This window comes from Dendrobates tinctorius, unplaced genomic scaffold, assembly GCF_039654945.1.
Source record: "Dendrobates tinctorius isolate UK_male_01 unplaced genomic scaffold, ASM3965494v1 ptg000059l, whole genome shotgun sequence".
Classification (NCBI taxonomy): Eukaryota; Metazoa; Chordata; class Amphibia; order Anura; family Dendrobatidae; genus Dendrobates; species Dendrobates tinctorius.
Window position 1 is genome coordinate 5668944 of NW_027361727.1, and position 17198 is coordinate 5686141.

Consider the following 17198-nt stretch of genomic DNA (forward strand, 5'->3'; position numbering starts at 1 on the left):
ATTTCAAACACAGCGATGACTGCTGGCCAGTGGGACGCCAACGATGAAAAAATGGACCAGATCATTCGCGCACGATCAGCGATATCCAGCGGGGGGGGCTTTTTGCCGCTACATGTCACACGTAGCGAGATCGCTGTTGTGTTACAAAATCGGTGACGCATAAACAATCTCGCTAGCGATCTTGCTATGTGTGACGGGGCCTTTAGCCAACAGTCTTTCTAGTCTTGCCTTGTCTCCAAAAACAGATAAACCCTGTTTTAAAGTTTAATATTTATACAGTGTAATCCAATGCAAACAAACTAGAGTGAATCACAAGGTGTACCATTGTTTACTTCTTGGTGGCAGGCCTCAAACTAACAAGTGACATTGAAAGATTAACCCATCCAAAGTTGCCATATATTCCATTTGTTGACGTTCACAGTTTGTTAGAAGATTCTTGTACTTCACAGCCACCAAAACCGGACATAAACTATCAACATGACTGAAAATACAGCAACTGCAGCCAGTTTAGCATAGGTTGAGCGCATGTTCAGGTACTTTGCATCTTGCCGGTATTTTTTTGACAAGGTTGAGAGATTGCTGGCCTTTGTATCCAGTGCTGAAAAAGAAGTAAACAAATAAATTACCCAATAAATTTCTTCGTCAAGTGCCAATGTGAAGATGGGGTTTTCCAAGAAAAATAAGGATGATTACAGCTACCAGTCAGTATGGCACGTGACAGATAAGCAAACATACAGCCAGTCCACCATCTGAGGCTGCCTGCAGACAACATGGTAAAATGACCTACCTGATAAGGCTTCACCACGAAGCAGGACTTCTTCAATGTTTGCCACCATGATCCTTTGAACATCTTGTAACTCAGTGTTGATTGAACCCAAGTTTCTTCTAGCTCTACTGTCAATATAGGTCTTCTTTGTCTTCTGAATATAATTATCTACAAAATCATACAAAACAATTCCACTGGTGAAACATACTTCGGTTACACTTACCGGTAAGCATTTTCCATGAGACCATGACAGCAGTAATTGAGCACCATCCATATCAAGATAGGAAACACCAAGGTTACTTACCGGTAGCCGGTTTTTCCGGAGCCCATGACGGCACACATGAGAGAGGGGATCCGCCCAGCCAGGACAGGAACCCTACTGAAGATAAAAGGGCGGTACCTCTCCCTCGCTTCAGTTGGTTTACAGAGCATGAGAGGCCCCCCGGATTAGTACACATGGTAAAACTATTACAACATTATATTTAACTAAAAAAGCACCCAAACTATAGTGCACACCAAAGGAGTGATATGGGGGGGAAAATACAGATGCTGTCATGGGCTCCGGAAAAACGGCTACCGGTAAGTAACCTTGTTGTTTTCCCGTCTCCCATGACGGCACACATGACTTTTGTAGAAGAAGACACCTTAGGGAGGGACCACCGCTTGTAGCACCCTTCTACCAAAGGTTAGGTCAGTAGAGGAAGATAGATTAAGTCGGTAGTGCTTAAAAAAGGTAGAAGGTGAGGACCAAGTAGCGGCTTTACAAATCTGCTCAATCGATACCTCAGTCTTCTCTGCCACGGCTCTGGTAGAGTGAGCCTTGATGCCTTCTGGAACCGGAGCTCCACTTGCAGAGTAGGATAACATAATGGCCTCCCTGATCAATCTGGCAATGGTACTTTTAGCTACCCCGTACCCTTTTCTACTACCCTGAAAAGCTATAAACAGGGATTGATCTTTCCTCCACTGACTAGTTATTAATATGGCTCTCCTTACGTCCAATGTATGGAACTTTTGCTCCCCAGGGTTTCTAGGATTATTACAGAAAGATGGCAAGGAGATCTCGAGTCCTATGAAACTGTTGGACCACCTTGGGAAGGTAGGCCAGGTCTGGTCTTAGAATCACTCAGTCATCCAAGATCTGCGTGTATGGAGGGCATATAGACAGAGCTTGTAGGTCGCTCACTCTACGGGCCGATGTTAAGGCTACCAATAATACAGTTTTAAGTGAGAGTAGTTTTTGTGACAGCTCTTGTAATGGTTCAAAGGGATCTTTGGTTAAAGCCTCTAAGACTAGATTCAGGTCCCAGGGTGGTATCTTTGGGATAATGACCGGCCTCGACCTGCCACAGGACTTTATGAACCGGGACACCCACCTATTTGCTGCTACGTTGCAGTTATATAGGGCCCCCAGAGCTGAGACTTGGACTTTTAGAGTGTTAGTGGCTAACCCGAGTTGCAGCCCCGACTGTAGGAATTCTAGGATAGGTCCCACTGGAGCTACATCCCCTAAAGGTTCCCCCAGGAAGTCTAGGAACTTTTTCCACATTCTACCGTAGATTTGGGATGTTATAGGTTTCCTACTCTTCAACAGGGTGGAGACTAACCCTGGTGAGAATCCTTGGCGACTCAGTAGCACCCTCTCAAATTCCAGGCTGCCAGATGGAAGCCCTTCACCTGAGAGTGGACCACTGGTCCCTGGGAAAGCAGGTCTGGAAATTCCGGTAAGATCCATGGATCTGTCACTGACATGAGTCTCAGAAGGGAGAACCAAGGCCTCCTCGGCCAAAATGGAGCTATAAGAATCCTCCCCGATTTTCCGGACTACTTCGGGGATCATTGTTATCGGGGGGAATGCATAGGCCAGGGCGAACTTCCAGGGTATTTGTAGGGCATCTACTGTGAAGGGACTTTCTCTTGGATTCAGTGAGCAGAACTTCCTGACCTTCCTGTTGTGTGAGGTGGCGAACAGGTCTATCTCCGGCTTGCACCAAGCTAGAACTATTTGTTGGAAGATTTGGAGGTTTAGGGACCATTACCCCTGTCTTAGGTGCCTGCGACTCAGGAAGTCTGCTTGTGTTTTCGACCCCCTTTATATGCAGAGCCGTGATGGATAACAGATGTTGTTCTGCTAAATGGAAAAGTAGATTTGATACTTCCATGAGGCCCCGAGATCTTGTTCCCCCCTGGTGGTTGATGTAAGCTACCACTGCACGATTGTCCATCATGACCCGAGTGTGGCGGCCCCGAAGAAAGGGGAGAGAATGTTTCACGGCTTTCTCTACTGTCGATAGTTCCTTTTACATTTGAACCGTGACCCTTTTCTAGCAAGGACCAGGTTCCCTGTATTGAGTAGGATCTCAGGTGTGCTCCCCACCCTGTGGCACTTGCGTCGGTTGTAATGATGTCCTCGACTGGTTTCTGCCATGGGACACCGGCTGTTAGATGCTCTTCTACAGTCCACCAGAGTAGGAAATCTCTTACCTCCATGGAGAGATATAGTTCGCCCTCTAAATGCCCTTTCAATTGTTTCTGCGCTGACAGAACTTCCCACTGCAGTTGTCTTAAGTGGTACTGTGCCCACGCTACCGCGAGTATGCATGATGTCAACGAGCCTAACATAGCCGGCCTTTGTATTGCTGTGCGAGCTAGGCCCCTTATCTTGGTCACTTTGTTCTGTGGTAGGAGGCAACACTGTCGCTCGGAGTCCAGAATTAACCCTAGGAAGGATTGCACTTTTACTGTTAATCTCGACTTGGGAGCGTTTACTATCCATCCTAGCCCTATTAAAGTTGATATCACTTCCTTCACTTGGTGTGCGCAATGGGTCTCCGACCTCCCTATGACAAGAAAGTCGTCCAGGTATGGGACAATCACTATGTCTCAGTAACGAAGAAATGACATTACTTCGGCCATCACCTTGGGGAAAACTCTGGGGGCTGTAGACAGGCCAAACAGAAGGGCTGCGTATTGGTAGTGTTTGACCTGACCTTGGACATAGAGTGCTACTCTCAAGTACTTTTGATACTCCCGATGGATTGGGATATGATAGTAGGCATCTTTTAAGTCTATCACTGCCATGAGGCAGTGCTGGAACAGGATCTTTGTGGCTGTATTGATTGACTCCATTTTGAAGGAGCAATTGTCTACCCACTGAATGAGTCTCTTCAGGTTGACTATGGTCCTCCAAGAGCCATCTGGGTTTTGTATTAAAAAGATGGGGGAGTAAAACCCCCTTCCTTCTTCTTGAACTGGGACTTCCTGTAGGACTTGTTTTTGAACTAGTCCCAAGACTTCCATCTCCAGGGTCAGTTGTTGGTCTTGGGCTTTCCTTCGGGGTGTCATTATAAAGGTGCGCCTGGGCGGACGGGTGAATTTTATTTTTAAACCGTCCTTGATTATGCTTAGAACCCATGTACTGGGGGAGATATTTGCCCAGGCGGAAAGGAAGAGAGAAAGCCTTCCCCCTACCTCCGACCTGATGTCATTGGGGAGATTTTTTGGAGGAAGTAGAGGGCCCTTTAAACATATAGCCCGATCCTCTCCTTTCTTTAAGTCCCAATTTTTCCTATCTCCCAGGGGACGACCCGTGTTAAATCTCCTCCGAAAGGGCTGCTTTTTGGGTTCTCCCGGAAAATCGGGGAAAGCCTTTCATCCTATCCCCCACATGCTCCAAAATTTCCTCTAGTTTTTTCCCAGAAGAGGAATTGGCTGTCACATGGAATGGAACATAGTCTATGTTTCGATGGCAAATCCCCTGGACACCCTTTAAGCCACAGGGCTCGTCTTGCCGCATTTGACAGGCTTGCTGCTCTAGCTGTTAATCTCACGGAATCTGCTGAGGTATCCGCTAGGAAAGCCGCTGCTCCATGTACCAGTGTCAGATTAGACAGTATTTCGTCCCTAGGCACTCCATCCCTGATCTGGTCCTCTATTTGTTGTAGCCAGACCATGAGGGCACGAGCGGTACAAGTATCAGCTATTGCCGGTTTTAATCCACCTGCCGATGCTTCCCAGATATGCTTCAGGAACCCATTTGCTTTTTTATCAAGCGGGTCTTTCAGCACGCCAGAGTCCTCTAATGGTAAAGATACCTTTTTTGAGGATTTACCTACCACACCAACAATTTTTGGGACTTTTTCGCAGATTTCTGAGTCTTTTTGTTCAAATGGGTACCTGCTTTTCGATGTAGAAGGTAAGGCACCCGACCGCTCAGGTTTTTTCCATTCCCTGTCAATTAAGGCCTTTATCTTATCATTTACAGGGAAGGTGCGTTTTTTTCCTTTCCTCCAAACATAACATTCTCCAATGATTTAGGAGTCTTTTCCTCCTTAAGACCCATTGTAGACCTGACAGCTTTGACCAGTTTTTCTATGTCCTCTGTTGGGAAACACGGACGGCAACCTATATCGCTGTCCGAGGAGGACTCTGAGGACTTAGTCGAGGAAGAGGAGGGGGACTGGGATCTTTCCCGACCTTTCTTCCCTAGCGAGGCCTCTGAATCAGAATTCCTTTTGCGGCTTCTTTTACCCGTCTTTTTAACGGCTGCCTTTAGGGAGCCTTTCACCTCCTCTTGTATTACAGCCCTAAGGCTAGTCACCAAATCAGGGGTTTCCTCCCGTATGGTTTTGTTTATACAGTCAGCGCAGAGGTCTTTCTGCCACTGATCTGCCAGCGGGTCTCTGCATAAGGCGCATTCTCTATTCTTTGTTTTGCCGCTAGACTTCCTCGACCCCGATCTCGGAGGCTCCTCAGATCCACTTGTGACATTTTTTCTGGACGTCTCAGTCATGCTGGTCGCGTTTACGACTGCCGCTCCTACCACTTGAGCGGCTGCTCCTGGTATGCTGGCGGCTCGGCACAGCATCTGGCGAGAGCTCTTGCTGCTGCTGCTGTCGCTCCTGCTGCTTTTCTTGCCCCACTTCCATTGTGAAGTTTTGGGCATGAGTGCATCTTCTGTGGTCATCCCTCTTTACGAGAGGGATCCACTGCACTCTCCGCCTCCTCCGATGCCCATTTACAGCCCCTCCCCCCGCCACACCGCCGGGATGATCTTTTACCATCCGTCGTTTTTTCCATGGGCGCCACCATCTTGGATCCGGCGCCGCACCCGACGTCACGCGGGCACGCCCATTCCCAGCGTGCCTTGCGTGTGACGTCAGAGGGGCGTGACCCGGAAGCGGCCGCCCCTCCTGGATGCACTGGATGCCGGTAGAGGAAGGAGGGCGGCGCGGCAAGCCACGGAAGAGCCCCAGGACCCCTGACCGTGCTGCTCTAACGCCCACTCGGACGGCTCTTCCACCCCCGACGCCCAGCGCACAGGCTCTGCCTGCTCTTCCACGCTGGCACGGGGTGGGCAGGTATGCAATCTTTGGACCGCGGTCTTCAGCACGGGTCCCTGTCAGGACAGGAAACCTAACTGAAGTGAGGGAGAGGTACCGCCCTTTTATCTTCAAGTAGGGTTCCTGTCCTGGCTGGGCGGATCCCCTCTCTCATGTGTGCCGTCATGGGAGACAGGAAAACAGAAACTGACTTCCTCCAGAATCTCTAAAAAAAAAAACTGGAGCACCACCTAACCACTTCAGTATGCAGCAAGATTCATGAAAAAAAGGCCGCAAGGAACAAGAAAATTATGATCTTTAAGAACATCCAGTGACTTAACCAAAACTTAAAAAAGCATTCAAATCCTCAGGAAAATCCTAGAGTTAACAACCTTCTAGCTTATTAGATGGGTAGCAATAACCTGGTCAGATAAACCCCTAATTTTTAACATGCAAATTGCCTTTGCAGAGCGGAAGAAGACTTGGAACGCTAGTGCAATCTATTGGAAGTAGCAATCCTAAAAGTCAATATCGACCTTTTAAATGAGTCTTGCCATTTAAATTAAAACCAAACCAGAATCTCAATTTGCAGACAGTGTTTTGGGGTGTTTGTTGCCTCTCCTTGGTGGAAAGTATGAGATTTGATTTGGCTAGGTGAGAGATTCAATATAACGGGTAAGGTTTTTTCTTGTGGAGAGTGATATACCTGGCTTGGCATGCCAGTGTAAAGAGGCTTTTATGCCAAGCAATCCTCATCTGGGAAATGAAGTATGCAAATTGCCTCTTCAGAGAGGAAGAAACCTTGAACTCTAGTGTCACCTACTGAAAGAAACAATCAAGGCTCGTTAAAGGGTCGATAATCACTTTCAGGACTGCTACTTCTAATGGGTGGCACTAGACTTCAAGTCCTCTTCCTATATGAAGAGGCTATGTGCATATTTAATTTTTAATAAATTCAATATTTAATAGACTTAAAAGCTGAAGACACACACTTTTGAAGCTGAGAAGACAATACTTTGGGAATCAGACCCTCCTGTTTTGGAAATGGAAGGAAATATGTTTGACTTATGGAGTCTAGGAGAACCTCTAGAAAAGTGTATTTAGAGTTTGGGTAGAGATAGGATTTCTCCCAGTTTATTATCTACCTCACACCTTCCAGAACTTCTAAGGCTAAGTTCACATTAGCATTTCTGTGCAGCGTATCATCTGAATGCACAAACACATACGAAAATGCATTCAAACGCATGGTTACGCTGCTTTTTTTTTTATCCGCATCAGCTTACGCATGACGCCAAAAAACGCTGCGTGCACAAGCTTTTGCATGCGTTTGCGTTTTTTCAGCGCATGCGTTGAAATTTTTGCGGCAAATGCTGTTCCAGGAGAATTTTCTTGAGAAAAGCCACACACAATGGGCGTGTCTCATGGGGAATCTGTATATAGACCCTACACAGATAAAATCCTCATCTTTTGCTGCTGTATCCAGCTGCAAGATGGATCTTGGCATGGAGAGCTGCTATCATAATCTGGATTTGGAATTGAAAATGGCTTTTGCCTTTGCTGTGGCTTGTGAAGAAGAAAGAAGAGCAAGACGGAGAAGATGTCGTCGTCGCTACTGGCTATATTCACATGTCCAGCGCAGACAACTTTTTAGTCAGCTTTTAAAATAATTGATTTCTGCTCGATCAGTTTTTTTAATCATTGAAGTCTATGGAAAACTGATCCGTTACTTAGCCATCCATTTTGCTTTAATTTGTAACTGATCTGATTTTTGCTTACTGGATCCAGTAATACAATCTAAAATCTGAAACTTTGGACTCCTCACTTAGCTTCCCACCAAAAGGAAATCATTTACGTATGGGTCAATTAGAATGTCTTTCTTGCTAACATGGGCAATGCCTTTCTCCTTTACAAAAATAATGCTTCCAGCCCATTTACTGCATTTCCTCCAAATCCTATCATTTTTCTTTTAAGGGTATCTGTCACTTATTTTTTGCCCTATGAGATGCGGCCACCGCCATCAGGGGCTTATCTACAACATTCTGTAATGCTGTAGATAAGCCCCTGATGTAACCTGAAAGATAAGAAAAACGAGTTATACTCACCCAAGGGAGGTCCGGGTCCGATTGGTGTTGCGGTCCGGGGCCTCCTATCGTCTAGCAATGACGTCCTCCTCCCTGCTTCATGCCGCGCTCCTGCGCAGAGTACTGCAGTGCACAGGCGCTGGACTTCTCTGCCCTTTCCCAGCACCTGCGCACTGCAGTACTCTGCCCTCAACAGGGCAGATCAGTACGCCTGAGCAGGAGCACGTCATCGCTAGAAGATAGGAGGCGCTGGACCCGGACCGCGAAACCCATCGGACCCGGAACGCCCCCCCTGGTGAGTATAATCTAACTCGTTTTTCTTTCAGGTTACATCGGGGGCTTATCTTCAGCATTACAGAATGCTGTAGATAAGCCCCTGATGGCGGTGGCCGCATCTCATAGGGCAAAAAATAGGTGACAGATTCCCTTTAAATCTCTATTGTCCTCCTTTTCTTTTTGAGGAAAAAAGAACCTTCTTCTTAGGGAAAGAGCAGAGGAAAACCTCAAGTCCAAACAAAAACTCACTCTTGGCCTTAGACCCTATATCCTCCCTTTCATCCCTGAAAGCTATTGTCTGAAATACAACTTTAAGCCCCCGTCACACACAGCGAGATCGCTAGCGAGATCGCTGCTGAGTCACAAGTTTTGTGACGCAACAGCGATCTCGCTGTGTACGACACGTATCAGCGAAACGCACCCCCCCCCCCCCCCCGCCGGGTATCGCTGATCGTGCTCTAATGTCCAGGACATTTTTTTGATCGTTGGTCTCCCGCTGGCCAGCATGCATCGCTGTGGTGAATTTAAATAATAAGGGGAAACAATTACAACAGTGGGCCCTGCGATAGGTAACGAGGACGTGGCGACCTCCTGCACTCCCCTGAGTCAGTGTCACTACACTCCTACCGAACCCTGGGCCGGTTCCGCACCGGGAGCCACTCAGGATACCTTTAAACCCTAGCTCGCCCTGCACCTACCCCTTTCTAGTGAAATGGCCGGTGCAGAGACTAATCCCACCACTGCACTGAAACACACATAAAGGAAAGGCACAAACAGGGAAACACCACTTAGCTTTACTCTGTTGCGCTAGCTCCTGGCAACAGAGTCCACCACCAGAATGCAGCTCTCCTCCTGAAACGCTGCCACCAAGCTGTCAGAGCTGAAAGGAAATCCCCTCTGACTCCTTCCACACCAGGGCTCTGACTGTGCTGCAAGGAGCTCTCTCCAGCTCCTTCCTCCACCAGGGATGGTTGGAAATGAATACTATCACCAATGCTGATTGCAATACCTGTGACTCTTTTATAGCAGAGCCAGCAATCACACCTGCATTATAAACATGTGCACTAAACTAAAGAAACAGAGTGCAATCACGCTCACCGCCACCGGGGGCAAACTTAGAACAAACGACACCAAGTGCAATAATCCCAATGGCCACCGGGGGCAAAAACCACACTAAAGCACACAGCTTTAGGATAAAAAAAAAAGGTTACATGTGCTTTTAACTGTCATCATCCAACCTGGATCATGACACCACCCCTACCCTCCCCCCCACAACTTTAGCCAAATAACCCCTAGTTTTCAATGCCTAACTATTATTATAAAGTAAATTAAGGTTGACAAGCTTAAGTAATAAGAATTGATGTTTTTGGCATTAAAATGGGCACTGTAGGTACGTTTCCTGTCCTCCACTCTCTGCCGACTTTTCTTCCCCATTGACTTTCATTGGGTTTCGTGTTTCAGTCGGCCTTCGACTTTTCACGATAATCGGCCGATTGCGTTCGACCCGACTTTTGCGAGATTCAGTTTTCATGAAACACGACTCGACCCGAAAAAAGGCAAAGTCTTTCATCTCTACTTATAACTTCCTAACAAACAAAAAAAATTTGTTTCCAAAATTGTGCTAATGTAAAGTAGACTTGTGGGAAATGTATTTTGTGTGACATCTCTCTCTGATTTAAGGGCATAAAAATTAAAGTTTGAAAATTGTGAAATTTTAAAAATATTCGCCATATTTCCATTTTTTTTATAAATAAATGCAAATCATATTGAAGAAATTTTACCACTAACATGAAGTACAATATGTCACGAAAAAACAAACTCAGCGGGATCCGTTAAAGTGTTCCAGAGGTATAACCTCATAAAGTGACAAGTGGTCAGAATTGTAAAAATTGGCCTGGTCATTAAGTAGCAAATTGGCTGTCACTAAGGGGTTAATTTAAATAAAAGTGGTGTAGCTGAAAACGTCATCTTGTCCTGCAAAAAAACAAGCCACCGTACAGCTCCATCTCAGGAAGAATAAAAACAGTGATAACTCTCAAAAGAGATGGAAAAATATTTTTTCTAGAAAATAGTTTTTACTGTGTAAAAGCGCCAAAACACAAAAAACACTATATAAATGTGAAATCAATTAAATCGCACTGACCCAAAGAATAAAGCTGCATAATCAATTTTACCACACGTGGAACAGCATAACAAAAAAAAAAAATAAACAGTGAATTGCTGGTTTGTGTTCATTCTGCCTGCCAAAAATCAGAATGGAAAGCTATCAAAAAATGTAATGTGCCTGAAAATGCTACCTACAAAAATGTCAACTCATCCACAAAAAACAAAGCCCTCACATGACTTTGTTGGCAGAAATATGGAAAAATTATAGCTCTCAAAATATGCTGATGCAAAAAAAAACAAAAAAACAAAAAAACAAAAACAAAAAAAAAAGCTTCTTTTAGTGTGACAGTAGCCAAACACAAAAGATGATATAGATCTGGTACCGTTGTAATCGCACCGACCCGAAGAACAAATTGGGTCTAATCACTTACACCGCACAAGGAATGGCTTAAAAATAAATAAATCCAATTCTTCACCTGCTGTTGATTTAATCATTCTGCCTCCCAAATATTGCAATAAGGCTCGGCTCACATTTATCGTGAGCTCTACAATGAGCGCTTACATCGGGGTTTCCGTGTAAATCTATGAAAACGCAGTTCAGATGGAACCCCCGGCAGAAGATTCCTTATAACGAGGCACTGTGGACGCAGTCTGGCCTATTAGCTGGCGATATCAGTCTTTTTAGTTGTGCATAAAAGTGCCGTCAGGAACAGTTTTGTGCACCTTTGAAAACAAGGACAGGCTCAACAGAGGCCAGAAGGTGTTGAGAATAACTCTGCTGCCTCATTATAGTGAGTGGCTGTCTCATGGGTTTCATCTCAAATCACATCATTTGGAGATTAAGATGAAAACCCCAATGTAAGTGCTCAGCGTAGAATTCAGGATAAATGTGATCCCAAACGTTATAATGTTCCCAATAAAAGCTTCAACTCAAGACACAAAAAAGCAAGACCACACTTCTAAGTTACTGGTAGTAGAAAGGCTCTGGAAACGCACTATGGCTCCAAGCCCCAAAAAAAGAATCAAGCAAATTCTGCACTCCTAAAGCCAAATCCCCCCCTCCTCCTTTCTGAGCTCCAGTGTGCCTATACCACAATTAGGGTCGATATGTTTGGCATTTCTGTAGTGATGAGAGCCCGCTTAATTTACGGGCGCATACAATTGTTATGGAAACTATTCAGACCCCTTTAAATTTTTCACTCTTTCATTGCAGCCATTTAGTAAATGCAAAAAAGTTCATTTTTGTTCTCATTAATGTACACTCAGCACCCCATCTTGACTAAAAAAAACAGATAAGACATTTTTGCAAATTTATTAAAAAAGAAAAACGGATATCACATGGTCATAAATATTCAGACCCTTTGCTCAGTATTGAGTAGAAGAACCCTTTTGAGCTAGTACAGCCATGTGTCTTCTTGGGAATGATGCAACAAGTTTTTCACACCTGGATTTGGGGTTCCTCTGCCCTTCTTCCTTGCTGATCCTCTCCAGTTCCATTAGATTGGATGGTGAACGTTGGTGGACAGCCATTTTCAGGTCTCTCCAGAGATGCTCAATAGGGCTTAGGTCAGGGCTCTGACTGGGCCAGTCAAGAATAATCACAGAGTTGTTCTGAAGCCACTCCTTTGCTATTTCAGCTGTATGCTTAGGGTCATATTCTTGTTGGAAGGTGAACCTTCAGTCAAGTCTGAGGTCCAGAGCAGTCTGGAAGAGGTTTTCACCCAGGATATCGCTGTACTTGGTCGCATTCATGTTTCCTTCAATGGCAACCAGTCATCCTGTCCCTGCAGCTGAAAAACACGCCCATAGCATGATGCAGCCACCAACATGTTTCACTGCTGGGATTGTATTGGGTAAAACAACGAAAAAAGGGACCTTGTATCCAAGCATGGAAAGACTATATATCAATAAAGTGACTCAAATCTCATGCCTCAAAACACCAACTGGTAAATGTGCAACTGAACCTTAGTAAATAAATGGACAGTCAGAAATCAATCCTACAAAAAAAAACACAAAAAAAAACAAGCACCAAAAGTCCATATAGTTCAAAGTAATATAAATTTTATTAGTATCACTGGTTAAAAATAATAATAAGGTCAATGTTGAATAATATAAAATCAGATGTCTGTATGTTATACAGGAGCGCTAATATCCAGTTTGCATATAGTAAATTGATGTGGATTATATCCAAGTGAAAAACTATGTAAAGTGTAAAAAAAATAAACATGTCAAAAACACATCCTATATAAAGTGCACAGCAATGTAAACAGCAAATGTATATAAAGTGCATGTGAACAAACTATATATTTGGAAAAATCCATAGACAAAAACAAAGTAAAGTGCAAAGGACCACATCATACACTATATGACCAGGAGTGAATGTATCTGGAAACAAGTAATAATTATATAACACCAAAATCATAAGGTAACTTACAGAGTGATATACTCCTGGTCTCCTGGACGGGCGCCCTCCCCAACGCGCGTTTCGGCACGCTGCCTTCGTCTGTTTCCAGATACGTTCACTCCTGGTCATATAGTGAATGATGTAGTCGCACTGGTGGTGTCCTTTGCACTTTGCTTTGTTGTCTATGGATTTTTACAAATATATAGTTTGTTCACATGCACTTTATATACATTTGCTGTTTACATTGCTGTGCACTTTATACAGGATGTGTTTTTTATATCTTTATTTTTTAAACTTTACAGTACATAGTTTTTCACTTGGATATAATCCACATCAATTTACTATATGCAAACTGGATATTAGCGCTCCTGTATAAGCATACAGACATCTGTTTTTATATTAGTCAGTCAACATTGACCTTATATTATTACTTTTAACCTGTGATACTAATAAGATTTATATTACTTTGAACTATATGGACTTTTGGTAGGCTTGTTTTTTTGTTTTGTATGTGGGATTGTATTGGGCTGGTGATGAGCAGTGCCTGGTTTTCTCCACACATACCGCTTAGAATTATCACCAAAAAGGTCTATCTTCATCTCATCAGACCAGAGAATCTTATTTGTCTTAGTCTGGGAGTTCTCTATTTTCACATGTCTTGCACAGGAGAGGCTTCCGCCGGGTATGTCTGCCATAAAATGCCAACTGGTGGAGGGCTGCAGTGATAGTTGACTTTGTGGAACTTTCTCCCATCTGCATCTGTGGAGCTCAGCCACAGTGATCTTGGGGTTCTTCATTACCTCTCTCACCAAGGCTCTTCTCCCACGATTGCTCAGTTTGGCTGGACGGCCAGGTCTAGGAAAACTTCTGATGGTCCCAAACTTCTTCCATTTAAGGATTATGGAGGTCACTATGTTCTTAGGAACCTTGAGTACTGCAGAAATTATTTTGTAACCTTGTCCAGATCTGTGCCTTTCCACAATTCTGTCTCTGAGCTCCTTGGCCAGTTCCTTTGACCTCATGATTCTTATTTAATCTGACATGCACTGTGAGGTCTTATATAGACAAGTGTGTGCCTTTCCAAATCAAGTCCTATCCGTTTATTTAAACACAACTGGACTTCAATGAAGGAGTAAAACCATCTCAAGGAGGATCACAAGGAAATGGACAGCATGTGACTTAAATATGAGTGTCTGAGCAAAGGGTTTGAATACTTATGACCATATGATATTTCGTTTTTTTAATAAATTTGCAAACATTTCTACATTTGTTTTTTGTTTTTTTTTACAGTCAAGATGGGGTGCAGAGTGTACATTAATGAGAAAAAAAATGAACTTTTTGAATTTACCAAATGGCTGAAATGAAACAAAGAGTGAAAAATGTAAAGGGGTCTGAATACTTTCTGTACCCACTATCTCCAGAACGAATACTTTCTGTACCCACTGTATCTCCAGAAGCACGAGCTGGGCATAACGTATTGGTCACTACAGCGTACTGGGCACTACAATAGCAGATTTGCAATTATCACTAAGCAACATCCACTGCTGCTTGTTTCTGGAAACCGCCAATGGAGTTAAAATCATCACTACAACTGTATTTTCCCAAAGGGGTATGATTTTCCAAAATGGGGTCACTTGAGGGGGTTATTCTGCTCATCTAGCACTTAAGCGCTCTGTATATGCAGTCTGAAAACTGTTCTAGGAAAATCTGTGCTTCAGGAGGTAAACAGAGCTTTGTCTCTCATGAGTTTCGCAGTGTGGCTATGCAGTACAGTACAGCCACATATGTGGTATTTCCACATTCAGCAGAAATTGTGTAACAAATTTTGCTGTCATGTTCATCCATTTTCTCTTGTGAAAATGTAAAATCCGGGGCTAAACAAAATTTTTGTGGTAAAAGTAATTATTTTTTTCTTCACTGCCCAATGGTATAAAATTTTGAACACACACCTGTAGTGTCAATATGATCAGTGCATGCTTAGATGAATTCATTGAGAGGTGTGTTGTTTATAAAATGGGGTTATTTATGCTGGGGGTAAGCTGTTCTGGCACTTCAGAAGCTCTTCCAGTGGGTCATGACACCTGTACAGTGTACACCATAACAGTTAAATGTGCAATGTGCACTAAATTATGGCACTACTTCCCTTCTGGGTTTTGCACTGTCCCTCAAAAGTAGTTTCTGATTGCATATAGGGTGATATTGGCGTACTACGGAAAAATTGCACAACAAAGAGGTCAATTTTTTCCTATTAGCCCTTATGAAAATTAAAAATTTGGGGCTAAAAACATTTTAGAGGTAAAAATGTATGGTAAATATTCTCTCTTCATCAGTCAGTGGTATAAATTTCTGAGGCACATGTGGTGTCAACACGCTCACTGCACCCCTACATTAATTCATTAAGAGGTGTAGTTTGTAAAACTGTGTCACTTATGGGGGGTTCTGCTGTACTGGAACCCCAGGGCCTCTGCCAATGTGACATGGCACCCTCAAACCAGTCCAGGAAAATGTGAACTTCTATATGATGCTTTTTCCCTTCTGAGCTATCCACTGTGCCTCAAAGTAGTTTTCAACCACATATGATGTATCTGTGTACTCAGGAGAAATTGGACAACAAATTGTATGGTCCATTTTGCGTGTTACCCTCGAGAAAATAAAAAATTTGGGGGGAAAAAAACGACATTTTTACAGCTCAAACTTATAAACTTCTATGAAGCTTCTGGGGGTTCGAAAGGCTCACCACACATCTAGATAAATTCTTTGAGGTGTCTAGTTTCCAAAATGGCCTACCTTGTGGGGGATTTCCCACTGTTTAGGTACATCAGGGGCTCTTCAAACCCGAGAGGGCGTCTGCTAACGATTCCAGCCAATTTTGAATTTAGAAAATCAAACGGTGCTCCTTCCTTTCCGAGCCCTGCTGTGAGCCCAAACAATAGTTTTCGCTCACATATGAGGTATCGACATACTCAGGAGAAATTGCACAACAAATTTTATGTTACCCTTGCAAAAATAAAATAATTGGGGCTAAAGGCACATTTTTGTGGGAAAAATGTGTTTTTTTATTTTCACAGGCAAGGTGCTCACCACGCATCTAGATTCATTCCTTGAGGTGTCTAGTTTACAAAATGGGGTCACTTGTGGGGGATTTCCATTGTTTAGGCATATCAGGGGTTTTCCTAAAGTGACATGGCATCTGCTAAAGATTCCAGGAAATTTTGCATTTAAAAATACAAATGGCGCTTGTGAGTGACGAGGGAGAATCCATTTTGCATTATAGGACATCTCCGTCCACTCATGGAATGTGCCCCCACCCTTGCATCCCCCCCAGGCCATAAAAGGCAATGCAATGTTTTGCTTTAATTAAAATGCCAGAAAGAAGTCCTTTGAAGTTCTTAACACAATGGTATGAAATCGTCTGCAGCCAGCTGGCTCCCTTTGTCTGACCAAGCACATGGAGATACCATGGCACAACAAGTCACAGAAGGCTCTGAGGTATGGAATCTGGAAAATTACCTATAATAACAGAATGCAATATCCCTGAGACTAGCAGAGTACATAATCCGAATCGGTGTTCCTTCCCCCATACGCCCATGCCCAGCAGCCACCTGTAGCACTCAGCATTATGGAGCTATAAAGCTTAACCATCAGGAATTACATACAGTAGGCATATTTGGTCTCTATGCCCAGATAAAATCCAGCAGAACCCAGTGGCGGCACCACCGACCCATTCAGAGCTTTGGGTGGAAAGTTATGGGCCATCCACGATTCTGGACAGAAAATCATATGCTCAGACATGGGAGGAGGGAGGCAGCCCAGCCCAGGGGTGGCAGCAGAGTGTGGGTGGGAACAGCCTAGGCGATATTAGGCAGACCCTCATTTTGGACTTAGTTTTCTACTGGCAGGAGGACCCGTTATCTGACGCAGCCAAGGGAACCACGTACCATAACTAAGATTTGGACCTGTGATCCATCAGCGCCTCTCTATGGTCACATGCTGAAAAACACAGTAATTGCAACTTATCAATACCCTACCTTTGTACTGTACTCCTGACTGTATACCTGTATATTGTTCTTGTAAATATATTCTATACCTGTATATTTCTAGTGCGTCTTTTCGGTGATTGGATTTAAAATTAATCTTGTGCTGCTCTTTTATCTCGATTTATGAATCCCCACGTCTGCACACTCGGTTGGTCAATTGTATGCTACCCGGGTTGATTTCTTACCCGATATAAGCCTGTTGTCGGA

At 43.9% G+C, this 17198-nt stretch overlaps 1 protein-coding gene across 1 annotated transcript in view; it reads right to left on the bottom strand.

The window, feature by feature from the left end:
* Positions 1 to 250: 250 nt before the first annotated feature.
* SEC22B (SEC22 homolog B, vesicle trafficking protein) overlaps positions 251 to 17198 on the bottom strand; it is a 64556-nt gene continuing 47608 nt past the window's right edge. The window contains exons 4-5 of the mRNA XM_073578357.1: positions 788 to 934; positions 251 to 598 (exon numbers count right to left, since the gene is read on the bottom strand). Coding sequence (XP_073434458.1) covers positions 444 to 598; positions 788 to 934 — 302 coding nt within the window. The 3' untranslated portion in view covers positions 251 to 443. The remainder of the gene's footprint in view (positions 599 to 787; positions 935 to 17198) is intronic.